The sequence below is a fragment of the Heterocephalus glaber genome, unplaced genomic scaffold, assembly GCF_053883595.1.
Source record: "Heterocephalus glaber isolate CG9 unplaced genomic scaffold, H.glaber_assembly_v1.0 deba00001550, whole genome shotgun sequence".
Taxonomy (NCBI): domain Eukaryota; kingdom Metazoa; phylum Chordata; class Mammalia; order Rodentia; family Bathyergidae; genus Heterocephalus; species Heterocephalus glaber.
Genome location: NW_028258343.1, coordinates 24,229,078 through 24,249,810, shown reverse-complemented (window position 1 = coordinate 24,249,810; position 20,733 = coordinate 24,229,078). Strand labels below are relative to the sequence as shown.

At 51.0% G+C, this 20,733-nt stretch overlaps 1 protein-coding gene across 6 annotated transcripts in view; it reads right to left on the bottom strand.

The window, feature by feature from the left end:
• Nucleotides 1–521: 521 nt before the first annotated feature.
• Nucleotides 522–20,733, bottom strand: part of Mcm9 (minichromosome maintenance 9 homologous recombination repair factor) — an 84,650-nt gene continuing 64,438 nt past the window's right edge. For 5 of the 6 annotated variants that reach the window (XM_021240633.2, XM_021240635.2, XM_021240632.2 and 2 more), the window contains 5 exons: nucleotides 11,370–11,572; nucleotides 10,653–10,856; nucleotides 9,619–9,701; nucleotides 9,155–9,300; nucleotides 522–6,880 (listed from right to left, as the gene is read on the bottom strand). In XM_021240633.2, the coding sequence (XP_021096292.2) occupies nucleotides 5,554–6,880; nucleotides 9,155–9,300; nucleotides 9,619–9,701; nucleotides 10,653–10,856; nucleotides 11,370–11,572 (1,963 nt within the window). In that variant the 3' untranslated portion in view covers nucleotides 522–5,553. The remainder of the gene's footprint in view (nucleotides 6,881–9,154; nucleotides 9,301–9,618; nucleotides 9,702–10,652; nucleotides 10,857–11,369; nucleotides 11,573–20,733) is intronic. The other variant, XR_002387944.2, reaches the window with a different exon arrangement.

Below are 20,733 nucleotides of genomic sequence, written 5' to 3'. Positions count from 1 at the left end.
ATTACGTGAGCCAATACTTGAAAATGCTGAGAATAACCAGCACAGCAAGCAACTAAAACAGGTAACTTTTAACCTGTATCATAGATCCTGCTTTTAATGGAGCAATAAGAGGAAAGGAGTTGGGAAACACGTTTCAGAACCTAGTCTTTATTTAAATAAAGTATGTCTGTTCTTTAAAAAGCCACTTCTATGTTGGGGCTTTCCTCCTGCCTGTAAAGTACAGTGTAACATGGATTATGGGTGTTACTAGTTGCTGTGAACACCAGGTGTTGCCACGTACTAAATATGCCTTGAGAACTTTCTCTTTTTTTTTCAGGCAGGGTCTTGCTGTGTAGTTCAGGCTGGTCTTGAACTTGCTATGTAGCCCACCCTGGCTTCAAACTCGTGATCCTCCTGCCTCAGCGTCCTGAGTGCTGATAACAGGTGTGCGCCACCACGCCTGGCTAAGTCTTCATATTATGAAGGTTGATATTACTGTTCTGTTGTCATTAGAACTTCATGGGGACAATTAGTACTTAAAATCAATTTTAAAACATTTCATTTATTGTGAATTCAGTGTGGGCTCAAAGCTTCTTGAAAAGTCAGTGTGTTTTAGCCTTTTTGGAGAAAGCGAGCATGATATCCACACACGTGCCTGTACTGACATTGCACTGCTTCTGTGACCTTCGTGAGGAGCAGTGGCCTGGCAGAGAACCCCCACACATCCAGGGCAGGAGCGCAGGGCCCAGACTCTACTTCTCCGCCTGTGTTGGACAGAGGACCAGGTCTGCACAGGGCAGCATCTCCTGCGTCCCCCTCCGCTTCCCACGAGGACCCTGCAGGCAGGAAATCCAGTCTGAAAATCCGGTGTGCTAGATCCCTCGACAGTTTTAGGTCCCCATCGTTAAAATGAGTTTAATTTCACATGGCATGGTGGTGCAGGCCTATAATCCGAGGATTCTGGGAGGCTGAGGCAGGAGGATTATAAATTCTTGGCAACTTAGCAAGACCTTGTCTCAAAATAAAAAATGGACTGGGGATGTATCTCAGTGTGAAGGCCCTGGGTTCAATCCCCAGTAGCAAAAAAATCAAAAGCCAAACAAGAGCTTAATTTCCCAAAAGTGATAAAATAGATCATTAGAGATCAAAATTGAATTACTTCTCAGTTTAAAATTATCTGGTCTATTACTGCTCTGTAATTCCGAACAGGATGAGAGAGGCCTACGGCACTTAACACATTTGCTTCTCAAGCTGGATCTAGTCCCTGCTTGGCTGACAATTGTGAAGTTAAACATCTGGAAAACAGTAAAATGTGCCAGAGCCGAGGAGGGCTTTCCTACATGTATCTCAGGGTGACCCCTCCACACCGTCCCAAGTGACCTGGCTTTCACCTGTTTCTGGGAGCCCTGAGGTTCTTATGAGGAGCAGCGCCCGCACAGCAGAGCGGAAGCCTGACAGCCAGCAGCACAGCAGATGAGGTGAGAAGACAGCGTGCTGTCAACTCAGAATCTATAAGGCTGCAGGACACAGGGTTGTGGTCGGCGACCGGCCAGCCGGGCTGCAGCATCTGGGCCAGGTAGTCGCCGGCAGCCCAGCCCCCACCACGTCATGAGCCGAGGTGAACAGATGGGGCCTGGATCAGTGAGATGCAGGTCCATGCTCACCTGGGAAGGGCAGAGAGAGGAACCTGGGACCAGACCCCAACACAAATCCACAGCCGCAGGGACCTGAAGTGGGAGAGTCTCGCAGACAGGAAGCGGGGCCGTCACTCACTGCAAAGTGATGACAAGGACCCGGAGGACCTGCAGAGGCCACAGGAAGCGCTCTTGGACTGGGGTGCTCTCCTGTGGTGACGAGGCTCCGTGGCACCCCGACAGCAGGCCCACCTTCACCACTGGCCTCTTGAGCTTCCACTTCGTGTGCTGCAAGCACACAGGGCTCAGACATGCTGGCCCTCCGCATGTGTGCATGAGATTCTGATGCCTGCCGGGCGGCTGCGGGCCGGCCTAAAACCCAGCTCACCTGATTGCTGACTTTTCTGCAGCACGTGGCTCCCATCCGTGTCAGCAGGCACTGCAAAAGTTACATCCGAAGTCCTATGCAATATCTCAACACTGGTTTGGCTCACCTTGAAAACCCTAAGTTAAACCAAGTTTGTCCTCACATTAAAATGCACGTGATACAAATGCTTCCTTTCTGGTCATTCAACTCTGCAATAGCATTAAGGGTCCAACCAAAAGTAAAGAGTGAACTGAAGATAATTTGCAAGCACAAGATAGCGTGCTCCCCGTTTCTTGGTGAGATTGGCCCACTGTGTGTAACCTACTTCCTTCCTAGGAGCCCAGCATCTACACAGACACACCAGCAATGCTATTAATCTAGTTCACCTCTTGCTACTTGTACAAATGCTTCCTTAGATGCACCGTTAAGCCTCCAGGGAGGAGGGGTGACAGCTTATCTGGTGTACGGACGGCTCGGGTGTGTCCTGTGGATGGCGAGCGACAGTGAGGAGGCCACTGTCCCTGGCTATGCCACAAGCCCGATGGGACGCTGAAAGCAGCCCCATGGAGCGAGCGCCTCTGCCCTCCTCCATGCTGCAGTGTGGACAGCAGGCTCGGAGGGTGTCCTGAGCACTGAGGGACACGTGCAGCCTGGCCCCCCCACCACGCCTGCAGAGGACGGCTCACTGGTCCCGCCCGTCCCCAGGGGCCTCGACTCCAGGTGGGCAGGCTCTGCACTCCTGCGTGTGCTCGGCCTCCCCCGGGGCTGACCTGGATTTTCTCTGGCCCTGGTCTTCCAGGGTTTCGCCCTGAGGCAGGTGGGTCAGCACATGGGAGGAGACAGAAATCAAGGGCACACAGAGGACATTAGACTTGTTAGGGTGAAAGTCTAAAATTTGGTTGAATTATGCAGAAGACTTAAAGATATTAAAATAATATGCTGTTTTGCCTATATTTCTATAATTCTAAAAATTCCAACAATGAAGTCCCTCATAAATTTTATATACCACATAAATATACACTGAAGATTAATCTTTTACAGTGTCAGGTAATTCATTTATTTTACATAGTGATAATAAAACTTCGACTGTTTCCTCTCACAAGGAAAATTAAGAATAGCTTTTATTATGTTTAAACAACTTACATTTTAAAATTATTTCAAGGAGTCCACTGGAGTGAGATAAATTCTGATAAGCTGATTCAGAAGTAAAGGTTACTTCTAACACCTTTCTTTATTGCCTAGAAATAGGATCTTTCTGACTGCACAACTCCCCTTGCTCATGCGCTTCCTGGACACACACATCAAAGACCGTGTCAGAGAAAGCTGCAGTTTCGACCCTCAAGATAATAAACCGTTTCTCAGTTCTGAAGCCACAGCAGCGGAGGAGCCTGCACCACTAGCGACTCTCCCGAGTTGCCCGGACCACGGACCAAGTCTGCGGCTGAGGGTGGGGAGGACCAGAGGGTTCGGGAAGCCCCCACGATTCCAGACAGTGTGCTGCTGCCGGAAGTAGCAGGTGCTAGGAGCACATCAGCATCAACGTGAAGGGACGCGGCACAGACCAAGCAAGACTGCGGACACAGATATGGCCACAGCAAGGCTGCCCACACACAGAAGCAAGCTGTGATAGAAGTTTAATTTTTTTTTTATGAAGAAGGGAAGTGTTTACACTGAGAACTTCATTCCACTAAGGATTATGTCTGTTTACAAAATCGAGATGTGTACTTATTTCTAGCTGGGTAAGGGCCCAAGCATAAACACATGGCAATTCTAATTTGGCCCAATGACCCTGGAAGTACTACGACTGAACGTAGGAGGGTTGGTCAGCATAAATAGCAGGACCTGACAGGCACAGACACTGGTACGGAGTAGAGGGTGCCCAGGCGGTCATACAAGAACCAGGGAAGAGAGACAAGCACACACTGCATGTTAGAATGCGGATTACTCGATGTCCCCAAGAGATGCATTACGTACAAAAATGAAATCTCTCACTAAAAATGAGACTTCTAGAATCAAAACTCACAGTAAAGAATACAAATACTATAAACAATGATAATAGAATGGATCAAACCTAATAGGTTAGGTACTTCCGGCATGGAAAACCTAACACATCATTTCTACAAAAGATACCAAGTTTCAAAGACAAAAATTCATAAGAAAGGGACTTAAAAGTTTGCCATCAAAAATATCAGTCTCACACTGTGGCTCAGTTTTGAAATATACTCATCTACATAATCAGACATATCCAGACCAAAAGTCAACTAGTCAAAAACTCACATCCTTTCTTTTTCCTTTAGTTATAGTAAGAATACCAAAACTTGGGAAAGAAAGAATACTGAAAGAATAGGAATTATTTCGAATCATACTGTACTGGGAAATTCTTAAACTTAACCATAGAAATAATAAATTAATTAAACCAGAGACTTGATGTTTTAGAATAAGCTTAACTGAATATGCAATAAAAATTTTATAATCACTGCTTATGTTTGTCAGCTGCTTAAGATGCTTCAAAACTTTAGAAGGCTCATGCATACTAAATTCATAGTTTAAAATTTTCCAGAAAATTTACTCAGCCAATTTTGAAATTAATGTTTCCATGCTCAAGAAAAATTAGGTTCCTAAATTTTGTTTTTTCTGCATTTAATGAAGTGAACATTAAGCAAAGTATGTGTAGTTTGAAGTAATCTTCATGTCCTTCAAAAGTCCTTAAGACAATTAAGGAATTGTTACAAATGCATAATTCAGAAGAGAAAAATCTGTAACAATGGACTCCTGATGACTTCTGCTAGAATCCAAAGGAAGAAGTGATTTTAAAAGCACACAGAAAGACAGGGCTTGTGTTACCTATTCCTTCCAAACCCAGTAATTTGCCTGCTTTTGAAGACAAGCGAATCATGGCTGAGCAGGGATCACATTTCCATGTTAACCACCTGGGTGGTGGCACACGACACATGATTGGCTGGCACATTCTTTCCGACCACAGTTACCGCTGTGCTGGAGGCATGTCCCCAAGAGGCACGAAGGGTTGGCTCAAGGACACAGGAAAATTCAAAGGTCAGTGCTTCAGAAAAGCTGCCCTATGACCAATCACCCAGTATCCAGGAATACCATGGAAGTGTAAAGAAGCCTCTCCAAGGATAGGGTAAAAGCAGCAGTCAGTATCTCCTGCGTGAGGGTAAACACACAAGTGATAGCAGAAAAGTCACAAGTTTGGCAAACCATCCCAAATGATAACAAATATTCAGCATACTCACCACAGCCAGGGTGCAGATACAAGAAGAAAGGAAAAGAGTTCATCTGCCTTGTTAAGATTTAAAGACTACTACCTTCCTGGCATTTGCTTCTGGATGAAGGGAAGAAGGGATTTAGGAAAGAACCTCTCTTTCATTAAAAAAAAAAAAAAAAAGATGAAAAAGCAGAAACATCTCTGAAATGTCAAGTACTCTCCTTGCAAGATGAAGCTTCGCATTAGCCCACTGTCGCAAGTGCTGGCCGTGCAGTGCGAAGGTAACCTGGCACTGGGAACCGCGCGAGCCCGAGGACTCTGCTCTGAGCTGGGAGGGCTGTGCATAGTCACGGCTTCTTCCTCATCTCTTCATCCCAGTCAAAATCCAATACTTCGTCATCTAGCTCTGGTAAAGTGAAGAGAGAGTTTTTAGAGAGAGTTGGTTTCTCGGCAGAGGCCTGCAGCTGGAAGGACTTCCGTTTGCTGCCAAGCCCTGGCGCTGAGGGAGCGTGCGCCCGGCCTGGGGGCTCCGCCTGGGACTCGGCCGGGGGAGTGAAGGAGAACCTAGCCAGGGCGGCCAGGGTGCCCGAGTGCACCTTACTGCCTTTGCTGCTGCAGGGAGCCTCCTCCCTCCGGGCTCGCTCCCTGCACAGACGCGCGGGGCCTGCCTGGTTCGTGGGCTCCGGTTCAGGGCCAGGGCCAGGGCTCCTCTCCTCTCGGCACGCGTCTTCCGGGCAGGGCTGCTGTGGCCGCTGCTCCAGCTCACCCTGGGGCTGCTGGCAGCCTCTGCCTGCCGAGGTGGGCGCTGGCTCCTTGGGACTCTTCACAGCTCGTCTCCCAGACCCCTGCTGGGGGGCTGCCCACCTGGGACCTGGCACTTCACTGGTGCCGGGCGGCCCAGGGCTGTGGGTCAGTCTTGACTTCTGCTTGAAAGTGAACTTCGCTAGCTTGACCTCGGGGCGGCCTGGGCTCTCGGCACCCGCGGCGGGCAGATCCAAGGTACCTTTGGGGCCATGTGCAGGGGCAGAATGCAGAAGGCCAGGGCCCTGGGGCTGGGCTGGAGCCTGGCTGGGGAGCCTTCCCAGCCGCCGGGCGCCCTCCTGCAGCCTCCTGGGTGGCCTGCCAGGGACAGCAGGAGCCAAGTCCAGCTCCTCCCCTTGGCCCGCTGCCGCCTCAGACCCGGAAGCACCCCTTTTTGTCTCTTTACCCTCAGCACTGGCGGCTTCGGGTGATGGGAGCTGAGCAGCTGCCGACGGGCTCCGGAGGCCTGGCCAGCTCACTCCCTTAACCCGAGATCTGCTGTCAGGAATTTCCAAAGCTGCGTCTCCCTCAGCTGCCCGGGAACCAGGCGACACAAGAGCAGTGTTTCTAGGTGCTGTCCGCTGAGCAGCCACAGGGTCTCCCCAGTCCCGGCTGTCATCTCTTGGGCCTCTGTGCCCACCTGAGGACCCACTGGGCCCCGGGTCAGCCAGGGCGTCCAGAACTGGGCTTCCCCAGGGCCTTCCTCCAGGCAGGGCCCACCGGCTACAGCTCAGCTCCTGCTGTGTCGAAGTCCTCAACTTCAGGCTGTCCTCCGGGTCATCTCCGGAGGACCCTGGAGGGGTCTCCACCTCCACCTCCACCTCCGCCTCCGCCTCAAGAGGCTGGGACGGATGCAAACCCTCATTCTGCAACCTGGAACAGACAGGGAAGGAAAACTCGAGTGAGGGGAGCAGAATCTGCCACGACCTTTCCATCTCCTTGGTGCCCAAGACGCCCCCTGCAAGATTTAAGCCCAACATCAGCCCAAGAGAGTATCAGGAAGAGGTTCCTGGAGCAACAGAGGGGACTCCCCTTAAAACATCACTACAGGAGACCGCTCTGACACGCATCCTGAACCTGGAGGGAGCTGGAGGGATCACCCCGGGATCTGCAGACTGAAGGTCAGTGTGGACAGGCCTCGGCTCAGTGTTGCTGAGCAGCTGTGTCGCTGGTTGTTAGCAGCTAAGCATGCAGACTGGAACCGAGGTGGGACTGGAGTTAGGACCAGCATCCCTGCCCAGCAGGCACGGGACTCGGGTACCCGAGTCACTTCCTCTGGAGCGCAGTTGGCGTTCAGTCTGGGGGGCTCCCAGGCAGCGGGGACACCTCTCCTGCAGAGCCCGGTCACTCTGACACAGCCAAAACCTCTTTCCTCGCTGCGTGAGGAATCTGTTCAGCAACACTCATTCTGAATGCACTGGAGGAACACTGCGACTGTGCTCCACCGGGCGGGAGCAGCCTGCAGCAGGGCCCCTCAGAAAGCCCTCTGTCACCCACAAGTGGCCTCCCGTGGCCCTGACTGCCCGTGCTAAACCTGGGGAAAATCACACCCAGAGCAGACAAGAAACTCATGCACAACTCCCCGGTACCTGTTTAGGGGTACTGGGGATTGCCTGCAGGGCTTCACGCCGAGCCACATGCCGAGCCCTCTGTGTGCATGCGTGAATTTTACCCTGGGCCGGCCAGGCTGCCCAGTCTCCAGCTCTGAGAGCTGGCCTCACAGCATCCACCACATCTGGCTGGCTCTGTTATTTGAATCAATTCTCCCCAGAAATCGAGTTCTTCCCACACAAGTGTCTGGAGTTGCACCCCAGCTTCCTCCACGACAGGCTCTGGCCTCCACTCTGAGGTGAGCTGGCCACTACCGGGGGCAGGCTGTCACTGGTAACACATTCTCCACAAGCAGTCGGATAAAATACCAGTGATTTTATTATAACTTCATGACCTCTTCAAGAAACACAGAACTCTTTCCTACAGAGTGAAAACCCATACACAAGTTGGCTTTTTCTCCCTTGCCAAGATTAACATTAGACTGGGTCTAGTGCATAGCATCTGGTTGTTACTGTGAGGTTCAAAGCCAGAACACTACAAAGAAATACCCCCGACAAAGGACACAGTAAGGCAGAGCCCTGCCTTCCAGACAGCCGGACTCCCTTTCCTCCTCCTCCTCCTCCTCCTCCTCCTCCTCCTCCTCCGGGACAGCTGTGTTTGAATTTGAGATGTTCACTGCCACCTGTCTAAGGCATAGCACCGACCGACTCACATTTGCTCCTTTTCTCAACCCACTGTCCTGCAGTTTCTGTCACCCGGGCACAGGGAGGGAGCAGCCCTCCGCAGGCAAAGGCGAGGGGCTGCAAAGGGTCAGCGGCACCAAGACATCCGTGACTCAGCGTGGCACCGCACTCTGGGCCACAAGAGAGGCGGCTGGTTCCAAACAAGCGCAGGCTCATTGCCGCCCACACCCAGGCCCACAGGACGGACTCAGCCCCGCTTCCCCAGCCAGTGGCCGAGCTCCGGGTGGAAACAAGAAAGAGGGTGCTGCAGGAGTAGAGAGGAAGCATGCGGACAGAGGGCAGGAGCGGCGAGGCTTCCACGCTGGTGCGGTCCCCGCTCCTTCCACAGCGCCCTCCACGCACGCTCCCAGCCCCAGGCTCCGGCTGGAGGTGCCCAAGGGCCAGCCACTCCCCGGTCACGAACGTGTCTGCGTGGACAGCCTCGCCATTCCTCAGCCCACTGCTCAGGGACAGACCCGCGCACGCAGGTCTGAGCAGCGGCGTCCAGGCCGGATTTCGGTAGTGATCTATAACGAATCTGTCTTGTGACAACTCCCGAGGCACGTGCCTTCCCACTGTCCACACTGTCACGACTCACAGGAAGGCTGAGTGTGAAACTGTCACTCGTAGGCGTGGCCCCAGTGACCTGTGTGGAGCAGAGACAAGCCCTCTCCTGAGCCTGGCTGCATCTCTGACACCCACAGAGCGAGTGTTCATTAGGGTGTTTAAGAAGCCACTGGGTCTTAGAGTGTTTATTACACATCAAGAAATAACCAGTACGGGACAGGTAGATTTTCACTCAACTTACACTCCGAGGGCTCTCAACTGCTGGAAGGATTTCCATTATCTCCCTCTCTTGGTTTTCTTTCCTTACCTTTCCAGTCTTTGAAGCTCTTCGCTCAAGAGGCCCTGCAGCTCCAGCCTCTGGAGAATGAGCTCGCACTGCTGCCGGTACTGCGCCCGAGGGTCTTCAGGAAAGGCAGTGTGGAGAGCGTTCACCCCTCCTAGCAGCGCACCTCCCTGCAGGGGAGAGGGCAGCAGAGTCGCAGGGCAGCCGCACCTCCGGGAACCACTTACCCTGGGGCGCTGCCACTGCCCTCCACCCCACCAGTGGATCCCTGGGACCCCTTCTCTGCCCAGAAGCTCTGGGCAGCGGTGACTGCTCCAGGGTGCCCAGACCCACTGCTTTACCCCAGCACTCAGCGACAAGGGCAGTGAGGGCCCGCTGCGTGTTCTAGCACTTGCTAGGTCCAAACGCGATCATGTGGGTAGCTCCAGACAGACAACTCAGGCAGAGCTCCCAACAGGGTAGATGTTCAGTGCACAAAGCACCCTCACCTGCATGGAGGACTCCATCACTGACACTACTGTGATGGCGTCTTCCAGAGTCACAGTGTCACGAAACATCAGGCGGGCATGAGCTGCAAAATGAAGTGCATCTGATTTTAGGAGTATCTGAGGGGATAAATGGAACCCTGTACCTGACTCCCCTCTTCCAAAACTGTATTTTAGGAATGAGACATTCATAATAAATTAATCGTGCCAGATGAAGTACAAAGTCCACATTCAACTGACTTTACAGTTTTTGTTAGTAATGGACCTAAATGTTCCACATAGCCCATGCAATGTTAACTATTTAGATGAAAAAGTACTTTGGATTCTAGAAAATAAAGGGTCTGTATAAACATATATTTAATATTCAGCAACTTTTAATGCTTGCTTTTTAATCTATTGTAGAAACATACAAAATTAAAACCCATTTTTCATCTCTGGCACTTCTTTTTGTCTATGGTTTATGAGCTTCTAAAAGCTACCACATGAACAAGCCTGAATTTTGGGTATATCTTGCCTTAATATTAGCTATAAATCCTTGAAAAAATGAGGTCCTTTTGTTTACCATACCTTTACTAAGCTCATGTGATTTCATCACATGATGCACTCAGTTCGCGTGAATGTTTAAAGAATGATTTGAATAAGGCTGAAGTGTAAAGCCAGTGTTAGAAGGCATCGGGGCGCGTGTCAGTTACTGTCCACGTCAGTCCCGCGCCGAGGGTGGCCCAGGGCACCACCTTGTTCCCTTGTTGCTGTAACAGTGGGAGGGGCCAAGTGGCTGATAAGGAGCAAGAACCCCACGATGCCAACAAGAACCTCCCCAGTTCGGATGCGCAGCAGAGGCGAGGCCGTCTAGAGGGAAGGTCCTTATGTGGCGGGCAGTCCTGACAGGGCACCGAGGACACTGCTTCTGCCCAGAGCCCCTTCCTGGGCTGGAGTAGCAAGGTCCAGGGCTGGGGCCTTCGCTGACACTGACACGGGCGCCCTAGGCAAGGACGGCTGCCCGGAGCCCAGGGAGCCACTCGGTGACTGGCACCCACCTTCTGCTAAGCGGATCAAGCTCTCCAGCAGGCGGATGGTCGTGCGGGCCGCGTTTCGGGCGTCGCTCCGCCTCTGCATCTGGTAGTAGCGCAGGAGAACCTGGTTGCCCGCCTCCGACAGCCTAGGCTGCAGCGTCCTGATGAGGCAGAAGTAGGTCTTCATCTTCTCCATGTTCCACAGCTTCTCAGGCTTGCTCGGGTAACCTGTGTCACCAGTGAATTTAACCACACGAGTGTCACTGAGAAGGGTTTCCACTCTCCCACTCACCTGAAAAGATGGCCCAGCTCTGCGTCGTCCAGGACGAGCAGGCCTGGGATCTGACCGATAAAGCGCACCTTGGGGTTCATCATTCCACACTCTGGGCTGCTGGCTAGCAAGCAGAGTGCGTGAGGAAACCTGCTCACACAGAGACTCGCATCTAGCGATTTCCACTCACAATCCATCCAGTGTGTGTGGCAAGAGCCCACTGGCACCATGGAGTCATGATGTCGCCTCCTGCCCTCACAGCACTCAGGTCAGCCTGCAGTAATCTCACCCGGCAGGAGGCGAGGCCCTGCCCTTCCGCTCACCTCCCCTCACTCCTGCCTCCCGGCTACGCAGCCCTCCCTCCGTTGTCTGCAAAAAGGGTATCTCGGGTGTTTCATTTTTTTCAAGGAGAATTTCCTTCCTTTAGACCTACACTTTCCCTGTCAGCCTGAGTGGTTTTCTTTGCACACCTTTATTCTCCAGGATGAAGGAGGAAATGACGCGATCCCAGTCTTCGTTCTTGGTATCGAGCAAGACTAGGATCAGGTCGAATCGACTGAGGAGCGGGCTGCCCAGGGCGATATTCACTGCCACGGACTCCTGGGGGTCGTACTGGCCTTTGGGGTTGGTGGCGGCCAGGATGGTGGTCCTTGTGTTCAGCTTGCACACGAGGCTGCAGGAGAGAGGGCAGGTTCACAGCTCTGAGATCAACCTTGTTCATAAAATACAGCTGCACTCGCTCCTTGGAATGCAGAGCAACTCCTATGAAAGAAAATGTGGAATGGTACAAGGATATCTCTATCCCAAATACTAAGTTCACCAAGAAAGCACCCTGAAACCAGCTTGTCTTGAAGAGAATAACTCATAATTGTTCAGTGAACACTTTTTTATGCACTGGGGAAGGAAGCTAGGGCCTGGCATAGGGAAGGCAAGTGTCCGCCAATGTGCTATATTCCCCACCTTTTATTTTTGTACTTTGAGAGAGGGTCTTGCTAAGTTGCCTAGGCTGGTCTTGAAAGTGTGATTCTCCTGCTTCAGCCTCCTGAGTAGGTGGGATTACAGAGCCTGGCTCAGTTAACACTTTTTATGCTCCTACCATGAGCAGATCCCTCTGCTAAGTGACAAGAGGCACAGAACACTAAGCCAAACACGAACAGTGTCCTTAAGGAGCCCATGATCCACTGGCTCCAGAAAAACTCAGGGAAGCACACACCAGGTTCTGTAAGCACGCAGTCCCTGGAACTCAGGACGGTATGTGTTTGTGATGGAAAAGGCAGGCAGAGAAGCGCCAGGAAGCAGCTTCTGAACGGCAACCTCGCGGTGTCTGGACGCATCAAAGCTGAGGGAGGCACGTCCTTGTGGATGGGACGGTTGTGGGGATGGTGAGCAGTAACACAGAAGCCTTCCATCTATCACTCCTTGTCTCGGTTTCTCTGATCAGGAAGACTAAGCGCTGCTTTAGCATGGAGCTTGGGCAGCCTGGGGGCCAGCGTGGGGGGCTGGCACCCACGAGAGGGCGGAGGCCAGGGCAGTACAGGGTCGCAGGGACACTCGGTGACTTAGCACTCACTCTTCAACTAATCAGTGTCTGGCAAGTCTTCAACGTGGCGAGCTCGCCACAGTAGCAGAGGTGAGGTTCACGTGTGAAGTGTCCTGGTTTTGGTGAGGGGCAGCCTGCCTCGCAGGGGCCGCAGGCCTGCAACCTCAGCACTCCTATGCTACATCTGCTAAAGCCTGATGTCTCCAGCTGCCTCCAGCCCAAGGCTGAAGGAGTCTAAAAATCTTTGTGGCAAACGGCACAAAAAGACACTCACTGAACACGAGAAAAACAAGTAAGTGATTTTATGGAAAAGTAAATCCTTTTAAAAACAATCAATGAGGAACAAATTTTCAAAGAAGCACATCTAACAATTAATGTACCAAGGTAAAGGCCGCGGTTCAGGACTTCGAGCCCCACTTGCATAAGAACAGTGTAATAAATGGAACCTTTGCAGACTGCCCATGTGCATTGGACCCACATGCAGCTGAGATGACTTGCATGTATAAAGAAGGAACATTTCTGCAATACTGCCACTGAAATAAAACATAGCTGCACAGGAAATGATTTTTAAAATTTATTGTCAATACTGGTACATTTAATTGGCTGTTCTTCCTCTCTCTGATTAACAGATACTTATAGGGCACCTCCTGTGCGTAAAGTAAAGAAGGGTATTGGAAATTCAGGAAGGCCAGTCAGTGTGCAGTGGAACCACTGGGGAACCAGTTGAGGGGCTCAGCAGAGCAACGTCAGAGAGCAGGTGGGCAGGGACCAGCAGGGAGAGGCTCCCGTGGAGCACCAGGATGACCATGGGGGACATCATCTGAACCTTAAAAGGAAAATAAATGTGCGAAGACAGAAGGGAGGTGGCCTATTATTTCTGAGGTGATTTGGGGAAAAAGGAATTGAGCTTAAGGAAAAGGACTAAGGAAGATTTGCATGCAGAGAGAACAGGTTGCCTGCATGGAGCCATCAGAACGGCTGGGGCAGAGGTGACTGGGGGGAAGCAGGCAGGTCCCTGGGCACAGGCAGGAGGGATGGGGATGCTGACAGGGCTCCGGGCAGCAAAGAGGGGAAGGCTGAGTAGACGTGGAGCCTGCATTCAGCTGTCTCTGCTAAACACTGAGCAGGGCTCCAGAAAGCAGCCCCACACACAGGTGCACTCCGAACTCCAGGCAGCGAGCGCAGGAGGCGCAGCGCTCACGCTCAGTAGGAAGCAGCTCATTTTCCCACCCAATCTGAACTCCACTCGCTTCAATTATAGTAATAAAAATAACCACCGTGTTGTGGTAGGGTTATACAGGCCATCCTGGGTCACCACAGAAGCCTGAGAGTAGTGTCATTTCCACAAACTCGGGAACAAGGACGTTGTGCTCAGACTCACTTCCCTAGGGCACACGCATCCCCTGCCGCAGGGCCGTCATTTACCAGCACCCTTTGCTGCGTCAGACGCGTAGCTCCTCGATCTGAAGATTCATCTGACACCTTTAGTATCTACCTACTAGCCTCATCTTTGCTGCTAGATTGGATCCTTTTGAGGGACTTATTGCTCACACTGTCTGGCACCTATTAAACACTCAGTAAACATATGCTAAATGAAAGATAAAGTTATTTAACTCAGTACATGTTTCTAAAATTCCGAGGCTTCCAAACTCATAACTCGATGATGCTGAAACACATTTTTTCCTGCCTTAACTTTGAGTGGAAACACTGTGGTTTCTGGAAAAGCGACTTTCCATTTATCTAAGCCACATGTTTAAACCTTCCTACAAACACTGTAGTAATTGTTCTAAACATCATAACACTGGGTTGCACAAATTGATTTGAGGGCCTGCTACCCACGCCGCACCTCTAGGCGGCCCCATCTTGGCTCCTGCACCACCCCCCTTCTGATGCTTCCAACTCAGCTCCGGCAGGGCAGTGGCTGCTACAGGGCTCTCCACACCTTGTGCCTTTCCCCCAGGGAGAGAGCAAGATCGCATTCCCACGCCTTCACAGTTAAGGAGGGCAGCACTGTCCAGTCTGACAACTGTATGAGGCAAAGAAACTCTGCCCTCCGGATCCCTCCCATGGCTTCCAGTGCACCCTCTGCCTCTCTCTGTCTTTCAGCAGAGTGGAGAAGAAGTGGCCCTGGAAGGAGAAAGCCCATGCGGGAGGGAGCCTGAGCCCGGGATGATCGTGAGGAGCAGGGTTCCCTGTGACACAGCAGGAGAAATTTCCTCTGCTTAAGTATCCGAGGGAGAGCTGAGCACAGGAAACAGCTGCCACTGATTCCAAGGGGGAAACGTTTCTAGCCCCGGACGGTAAAAGAAGAATGAGAGGCCAGGGTATCAGAGGGCCCGTGAGTGTTCTCAGCTGCAAAGGGCCGTGGGCACAGTCTCCTGCTGGAAGGAACCTCAAGACAGCCATGCCGAAGCAGGGGAGGCCACAGCCGGGTCTCCAGCAGCCCTGGACACAGAGACCCCAAGTGTACGGGACAAAGGGGTGGAGAATGTGGTCAGTATGTGACGTGAAAATTAGCCTTAAAAAGAAAGGATGAACCTTGAGGACGACGTGCTAAGTGACAGAAACCAGACACCGAAAGACAAATATTGCATGATTCCACATACATGATAAACAGGGATCAAGTTCGTGGAAATGGAAAGCAGAAGGGTGGGCGCCAAGCCTGGGGAAGGGGACACATGGAGCTGTTTAATGGGGACGAGTTTCTGATGTAGAGAGGAGTTCTGAACACAGCTGGACAATGACGTGACTATACTCAACACAAACGAACCACACACTTCAAATAACCGAGAAGGTAGATTTTACGTTTTGCATCTTTACCACACGGGGCAAACAAATAAAAGCTACTGGGGCTGGGGATTTAGCTCAGTGGTTCCGCTGCATGCCTTGAAAGTGCAAGGTCCAGAGTTTGATCCCCAGTACCAAAAAAAAAAAAAAAAAGAACAAGAAATAAAAGCGTTTATGGTGGTGTCCACCCCCTCTCCCATTCACAGGCTAAAGCTCTTAACACCCACTGTGATGCAGAGGGGAGGCAGGACTGCTGGGCAGAGCCCCTCACGTGGGCTTCGAGGCTGACACACACCTAAAGGAGAAATGACCTTTTACTGTGTTGAGCTGCTGTTCCACAGCAGTCTGCCCACCTGACTATGACGCAGCAAAGTCTCCACAGGAAGCACCAGCCTTCTGGCTACAGCAAACCCAACAATGGCTGTGTGGTCTCCTCAGCAAAGGAACTAGGCGTGTGTGATGCAAGCTTCCCATGTCACAGACATTTCCCATTTCTATATCAATAGGGCCTCAGTCAAAACAACACAAAAACTGCTTAAAAGCATCGAGAAACGGTAACAAATATCCTACAAACTATATACAATAAAAAGTCGTTAGTGGTATTTCTAACGTATATTTTTTGATAATCTTAAATGCTAGCAACATAACTCTCCCACGGATTTTGCTGTTGTTTGTTTCTGTGATGCTGGGGACTGAAGCGAGGGCCTCCCCCATTTCCCACTCTTAACCCGAGGAGGGACTGAAAATTGCCTTTAACGTCAACACTGCCTCAGTGGTTCCTGAGCAGCGGGGTGGAGAAGGGGCAGGGTGAGTGTAGAGGCAGACCCAGCTGGAAGGAACAGAATCCCCAGCGTGCAGCCCTCACACCCTGGCTTCCTTGGACTGGCAGCACGCTGTTAGACTGGAGCGAGGGCTGGTGCTCCCCAGAGGTCCTGTTTAGCCCCCAGAACTGCCCACGGGCCCCGTCAGGCAGCGGGTGCAGCAGGCGTGGATGCAGGCCCAGCAGTGACCCCTGCTCTGGACCCTCTGGGTGCCGCTGCCCTCCGCAGGCCCTCATTCAGGTCCGTGAGGGTCCTCTCTCACCGGTGACCAAACGAGTTTGACACGCATGTGCGGGCTGCCATGGCTTCCCTCACACTCATCCCGGTGCTGTTCCTCCTGCACTGCACTCAAGGCCCACATCCCCTCACCGCCTACTCTCGCCTGTTTGTGATGGAGCATGCTGGATGGCACACCAGGAGCCCGGGACGCTGGGAGTGACCAGCAGCCGGATCTGGTGACACTCAAGGTGGCCTGCAGCAGAGAATGACAGAGCGAAAAGGACAGCCAGGAGCCCCATCTCCATGGCCGGGGCAGGTCCTGAGGTCCACTGTGCGCCAGCACTGAAGAGCTGACAGCACCGCATCAAAGTCTAAGCTGCAGGGCTGACAGCATGTGGTTCCTAACAATCAATCAAGATCCCTCAGCTGGTCGGTAAAGCTCAAGCAGAAGAGCACAGACTTGCTGATGGTCATCAGCAGGGGCAAGAACCAGCCCTCACCTGACTTCTAGCCTTAGTGGCAGTCAAGGGCCCATGCTAGCTGGGGACGGTGGCCACCGCTGAGCAGCACTGCTCAACCCAGACCAGCATGGTGGTCACCCTGGGGCAGTGCCTCTCAGCGGGGCTGCCTGGAACGACGCACCCCTCTCCTCCCTCACCTGCCTCACCTTGCCCTGTACCCAGGGCTTCCCACACCCCTGGGTGCAGAGGACTCTGACCCTGCAGCAGGAGCTCCCGGGCCACATGCATCGAGGGGACCCACTTAGGGTCACAATACAGTGCCTTGCCTCAGACTCACTGGGCCAGGACGCAGCTGAGGGCAGGTCCTGGGATCTCCTGCCTTGCTGAGACACTAGTGTGCTGAGCTGGAGAAGAACCTTGAAAAGAGCGAGCCATCAGTGTCCCCAAATCAATGCCTGGTGTCCTGCAGCCTCGGCAATCATCGTCACATGAAGTTCTTTCGGATGAGGGTTGCAGCTGTGAGGCACCGTGCTGCCATTCTCGAGACACAGCTCTGATGTGTGCAGCCCGCACTAGACAACCCAAAGGCTGACACCCTTAAAGCTCTACTGTGCCATCTGCCTCTTAGTTTCTTCTGTTTCATTAAGCAGTTAGGTCAAAATGTAAGTAAGCTTTCAAGCTTTAAAAAGGCTTGCAGAGCTGGGAGTGGTGGCGCAGGCCTATGGTCCAAGCTACTTGGGAGACCAGGGCTGGTGGACTGTTTGAGCCCAGGGTTCGAGGCCAGCCTGGGCAACACAGCTGAACCCCATCTCAAAACCAAAAACCAGCTTCCAGATTTATGTAACATGAGGAAAGTTGTTGGTCTTCTCAAACATGAACTGACTTAGGGAGACCTATATTTGGGTCACTGACACTAGGATTTACATTTAGAAGACCAAGCATTCGGAATGTTTTACCTTTTTTCCTATTCTGAGTACAGTAAACTTCACAGTGCAGAAATCACACTGGTCCCTTCCAGTGGATCGACCGCTTGATTGGTGGCTTTTGGCTATGCAGGTGTATGGCCACCAGGGAAAACGCCAGATAAAGTTTAACCTCGACCCAAAAACCGATTTAGGGGATCTGAACAATTAAACGAAACCATTAAGTGCTGCTCCAATTTTTGAAAAGACTTGAAAAGAATCTCTAAAATCTGCAGTGTATTACAATGGCACATTAAAAAATATAATAACCTCTGAGAAATTCCAGCAGCTCCAGAGGCTAGCAGGTGTTCTGACCCAGTGGCTCACAAGGACAGCCTACGGGAGATTATAACTCCAATCAAAACTGTACCACTCAGCTAGCTTCTGGTCTCGGGGCAAAAGACCTGACCTGCACAACTTAAAGGGGTTGTGGCTTCAGAGATTCCAGACCACGGTCAGCTGGGCCCAGCGCCGAAATAGAAAGGCAGACAGCTGCTCACAGGCAGCAGGCAGCAGAAAGGGCTAGGAAGCAGCAGAGGGAGAGGCAGAGCGTGGGGACAGGGCGCAGCCTCCACGTACGCCCCAGGCCCCTCCGCCAGCGCCTTGCCTCCGCTCTGAACTAATCAATGCATCAATCCCGAGGAGGCCCGTGCCAGTGGTCCAGTCACCTTCCCGAAGCGGCACCTTTCCCAGGGACATTTTCATCTAAATCACAGCAGTCCTTTCACACATCAGTGACTTTAGTCACCTGAGACAGGAGAGACAGTAAGCAAAAGCAGACATCTTCCAGAGTTCCTGAAAGGTATGTCAAGGAGAGAACGAAGCGTACCAAAGGAAAATCTGTAGGGATCTAAGAGACTGGGGCCAGAGTAGATTCAAAGCTTTGCATTGCTGGCCAAAGGGAGAAGTCTTTCAACCGGGGAATAAGGAGGAGGTAAGTTTTCCTGAAGGTAAAATTCAGAGTATGCTGGATCTTTATTTTATTTTGATACAATTCATGATGCAGTGCTCCTTTTTCACACTTAACCCTATCTGTTGCTAATTAACATGTTATGCTGCAAGTCTCTAGGGACATTTTCATCAGAGCTTTGCATTTGGCAATTTACTACATACTTTACATTAGGAAGATTCACAGGCCTAACTGGGGGCAATGAACTTAAGATTCTGGAAGCTGTCAGCCCAAGTGAGATAAGTTACTACTGGAAGCAGATCCAGTTTTTTCCATACACAGCAGATTAACACAGAATAAATGGTATGAAAGGTGAACACTGAGCCAGAGCAGGATGCTGATGAGCACGTCCAGTGTTCTCAATACCAGGCAGATGACAGGTATGCACCCGGACTGGGTACACTTAACTGCTAAAACAACACGGGGTTGCCCTGCTTTTCTGTAAATGACATTTCTAAATAAAAGTTACAATGTTTCAAAGACAGTCTAGATGGAGGAGAAAATCATAACACTGGCAGTAGGTATAATCTAGGGAGGAACTGTAAGAGCTACTACAGAGCCATACTGTGCAAATCAACCAAGAGTCTACATCTCATGAGTACACATGCTGAGCACAGTCTAGACACCCTTCCATCCTCCCTGTCTCTTTGAAACTCACTGAGCTCAGGGGCCCTCCTACAAAGACTGGTTCATGAGTGTAGTGGCTCATTTACAACCACAGCTCAAAGTGCTGGCAGGAGATGGTCACTGGGGTGCTCCTGGAGGGCCCGTCTCTCACTGATGCCCTTCCCTTGTACCTGCTTCTTGGTCACCATGGGGGAGCAGCTTTGGTCTACCATGCCCTTCCATTACGATGTTTCTGTGTTGAAGCTAGCTGACCATGGACTGCCACCTTGGGAACCATCAGCCAAATTAACCTTTCACCCTTTAATTTGCAGGTATCAGGCATTTTCCCCCAGCAACAGGAAAGGTAACACACTTGTTCTCTGGCATATTCCTTAAGTGATTTCTTTGTCCTCATTATAGCTCTGGACAGGCCAAACAGTGGAATCCTTACCAAGCACATGGACCCCATGATTCCTTCTGAGTAAACTTCCATTTAGGGATAACTGACCAGATCAGAGCCTGGCACCCGACCCATGGACAGTCAATCCATAGCCAGGGGTCAGGGAGCTGTTTCCTGCACAAGTCTTTTAGTATGTATGATAGTATCTCTCTGGGCCTCTCTTGAAGGCATCTGAACAGGAGAGACAGCTGAATGAGGCTAAAAGACCTAGACACAAAACGTCAGCAACAAGTTATCTGAGTCACAACAATGGAAGGACAGGACTGAAGACGAATAAACTTCTGAAGCCACAGCGGCAATGAGATAATGACAATGCATTCATATATACTTTGAACAAACTCCCATTCTACCACATCCTGTTCCAACAGGCAATAGTTACGGTAGTACAGTGAAGTGCAGTAGTGTGCCCAGCAAGTGGAGCTGCTACCTCAGCACAGCTGGGCTGGCCCTGAACTCTCTGCTCTTAATTATGCTCATTCTGCCCATGTCTAGTGCACTCTGTGGTCAGTAAAAAAGTTCTTGATGCTGTTTCTTGAACTTGTACCATGTCTAGCACAGATCATGTCCTACATTCCACAGTTCTGTACATATTCTGCAGTAAACTGACCAGCAGCTGAATTGGCCGCAACTGAGAAGCTGGGTCAGCTGAGAAGCTGTCACTTCACATATAACAGGCAATAACTTGTGGCACCTCAAGGTAACACCTTAAAGATGACCTGTTTACTCATTAGATGCCTGAATTTCTCACATACATGTTTTTTCCTATTTTAAACTTGAAGATCTCCACAATCTTATAGGCAACCTACCTAATCTTTAGGCAGCTCCATCCATGGGAAAGACTTCCTTGTATTGATTTTAAATATGCTCCTGGTTATAGATACAAAAGGACACAGAACAAGTCTAATTGCATTTCTTTATTTGAGCTCTTTGAAATAAATATAATCTCTCCAATTATGTTTTACCTAGTATTGTTCAGAAATATGAATAATATATTAAAATGTATAGCAAAAGTAAGCATTATCAGTTAAA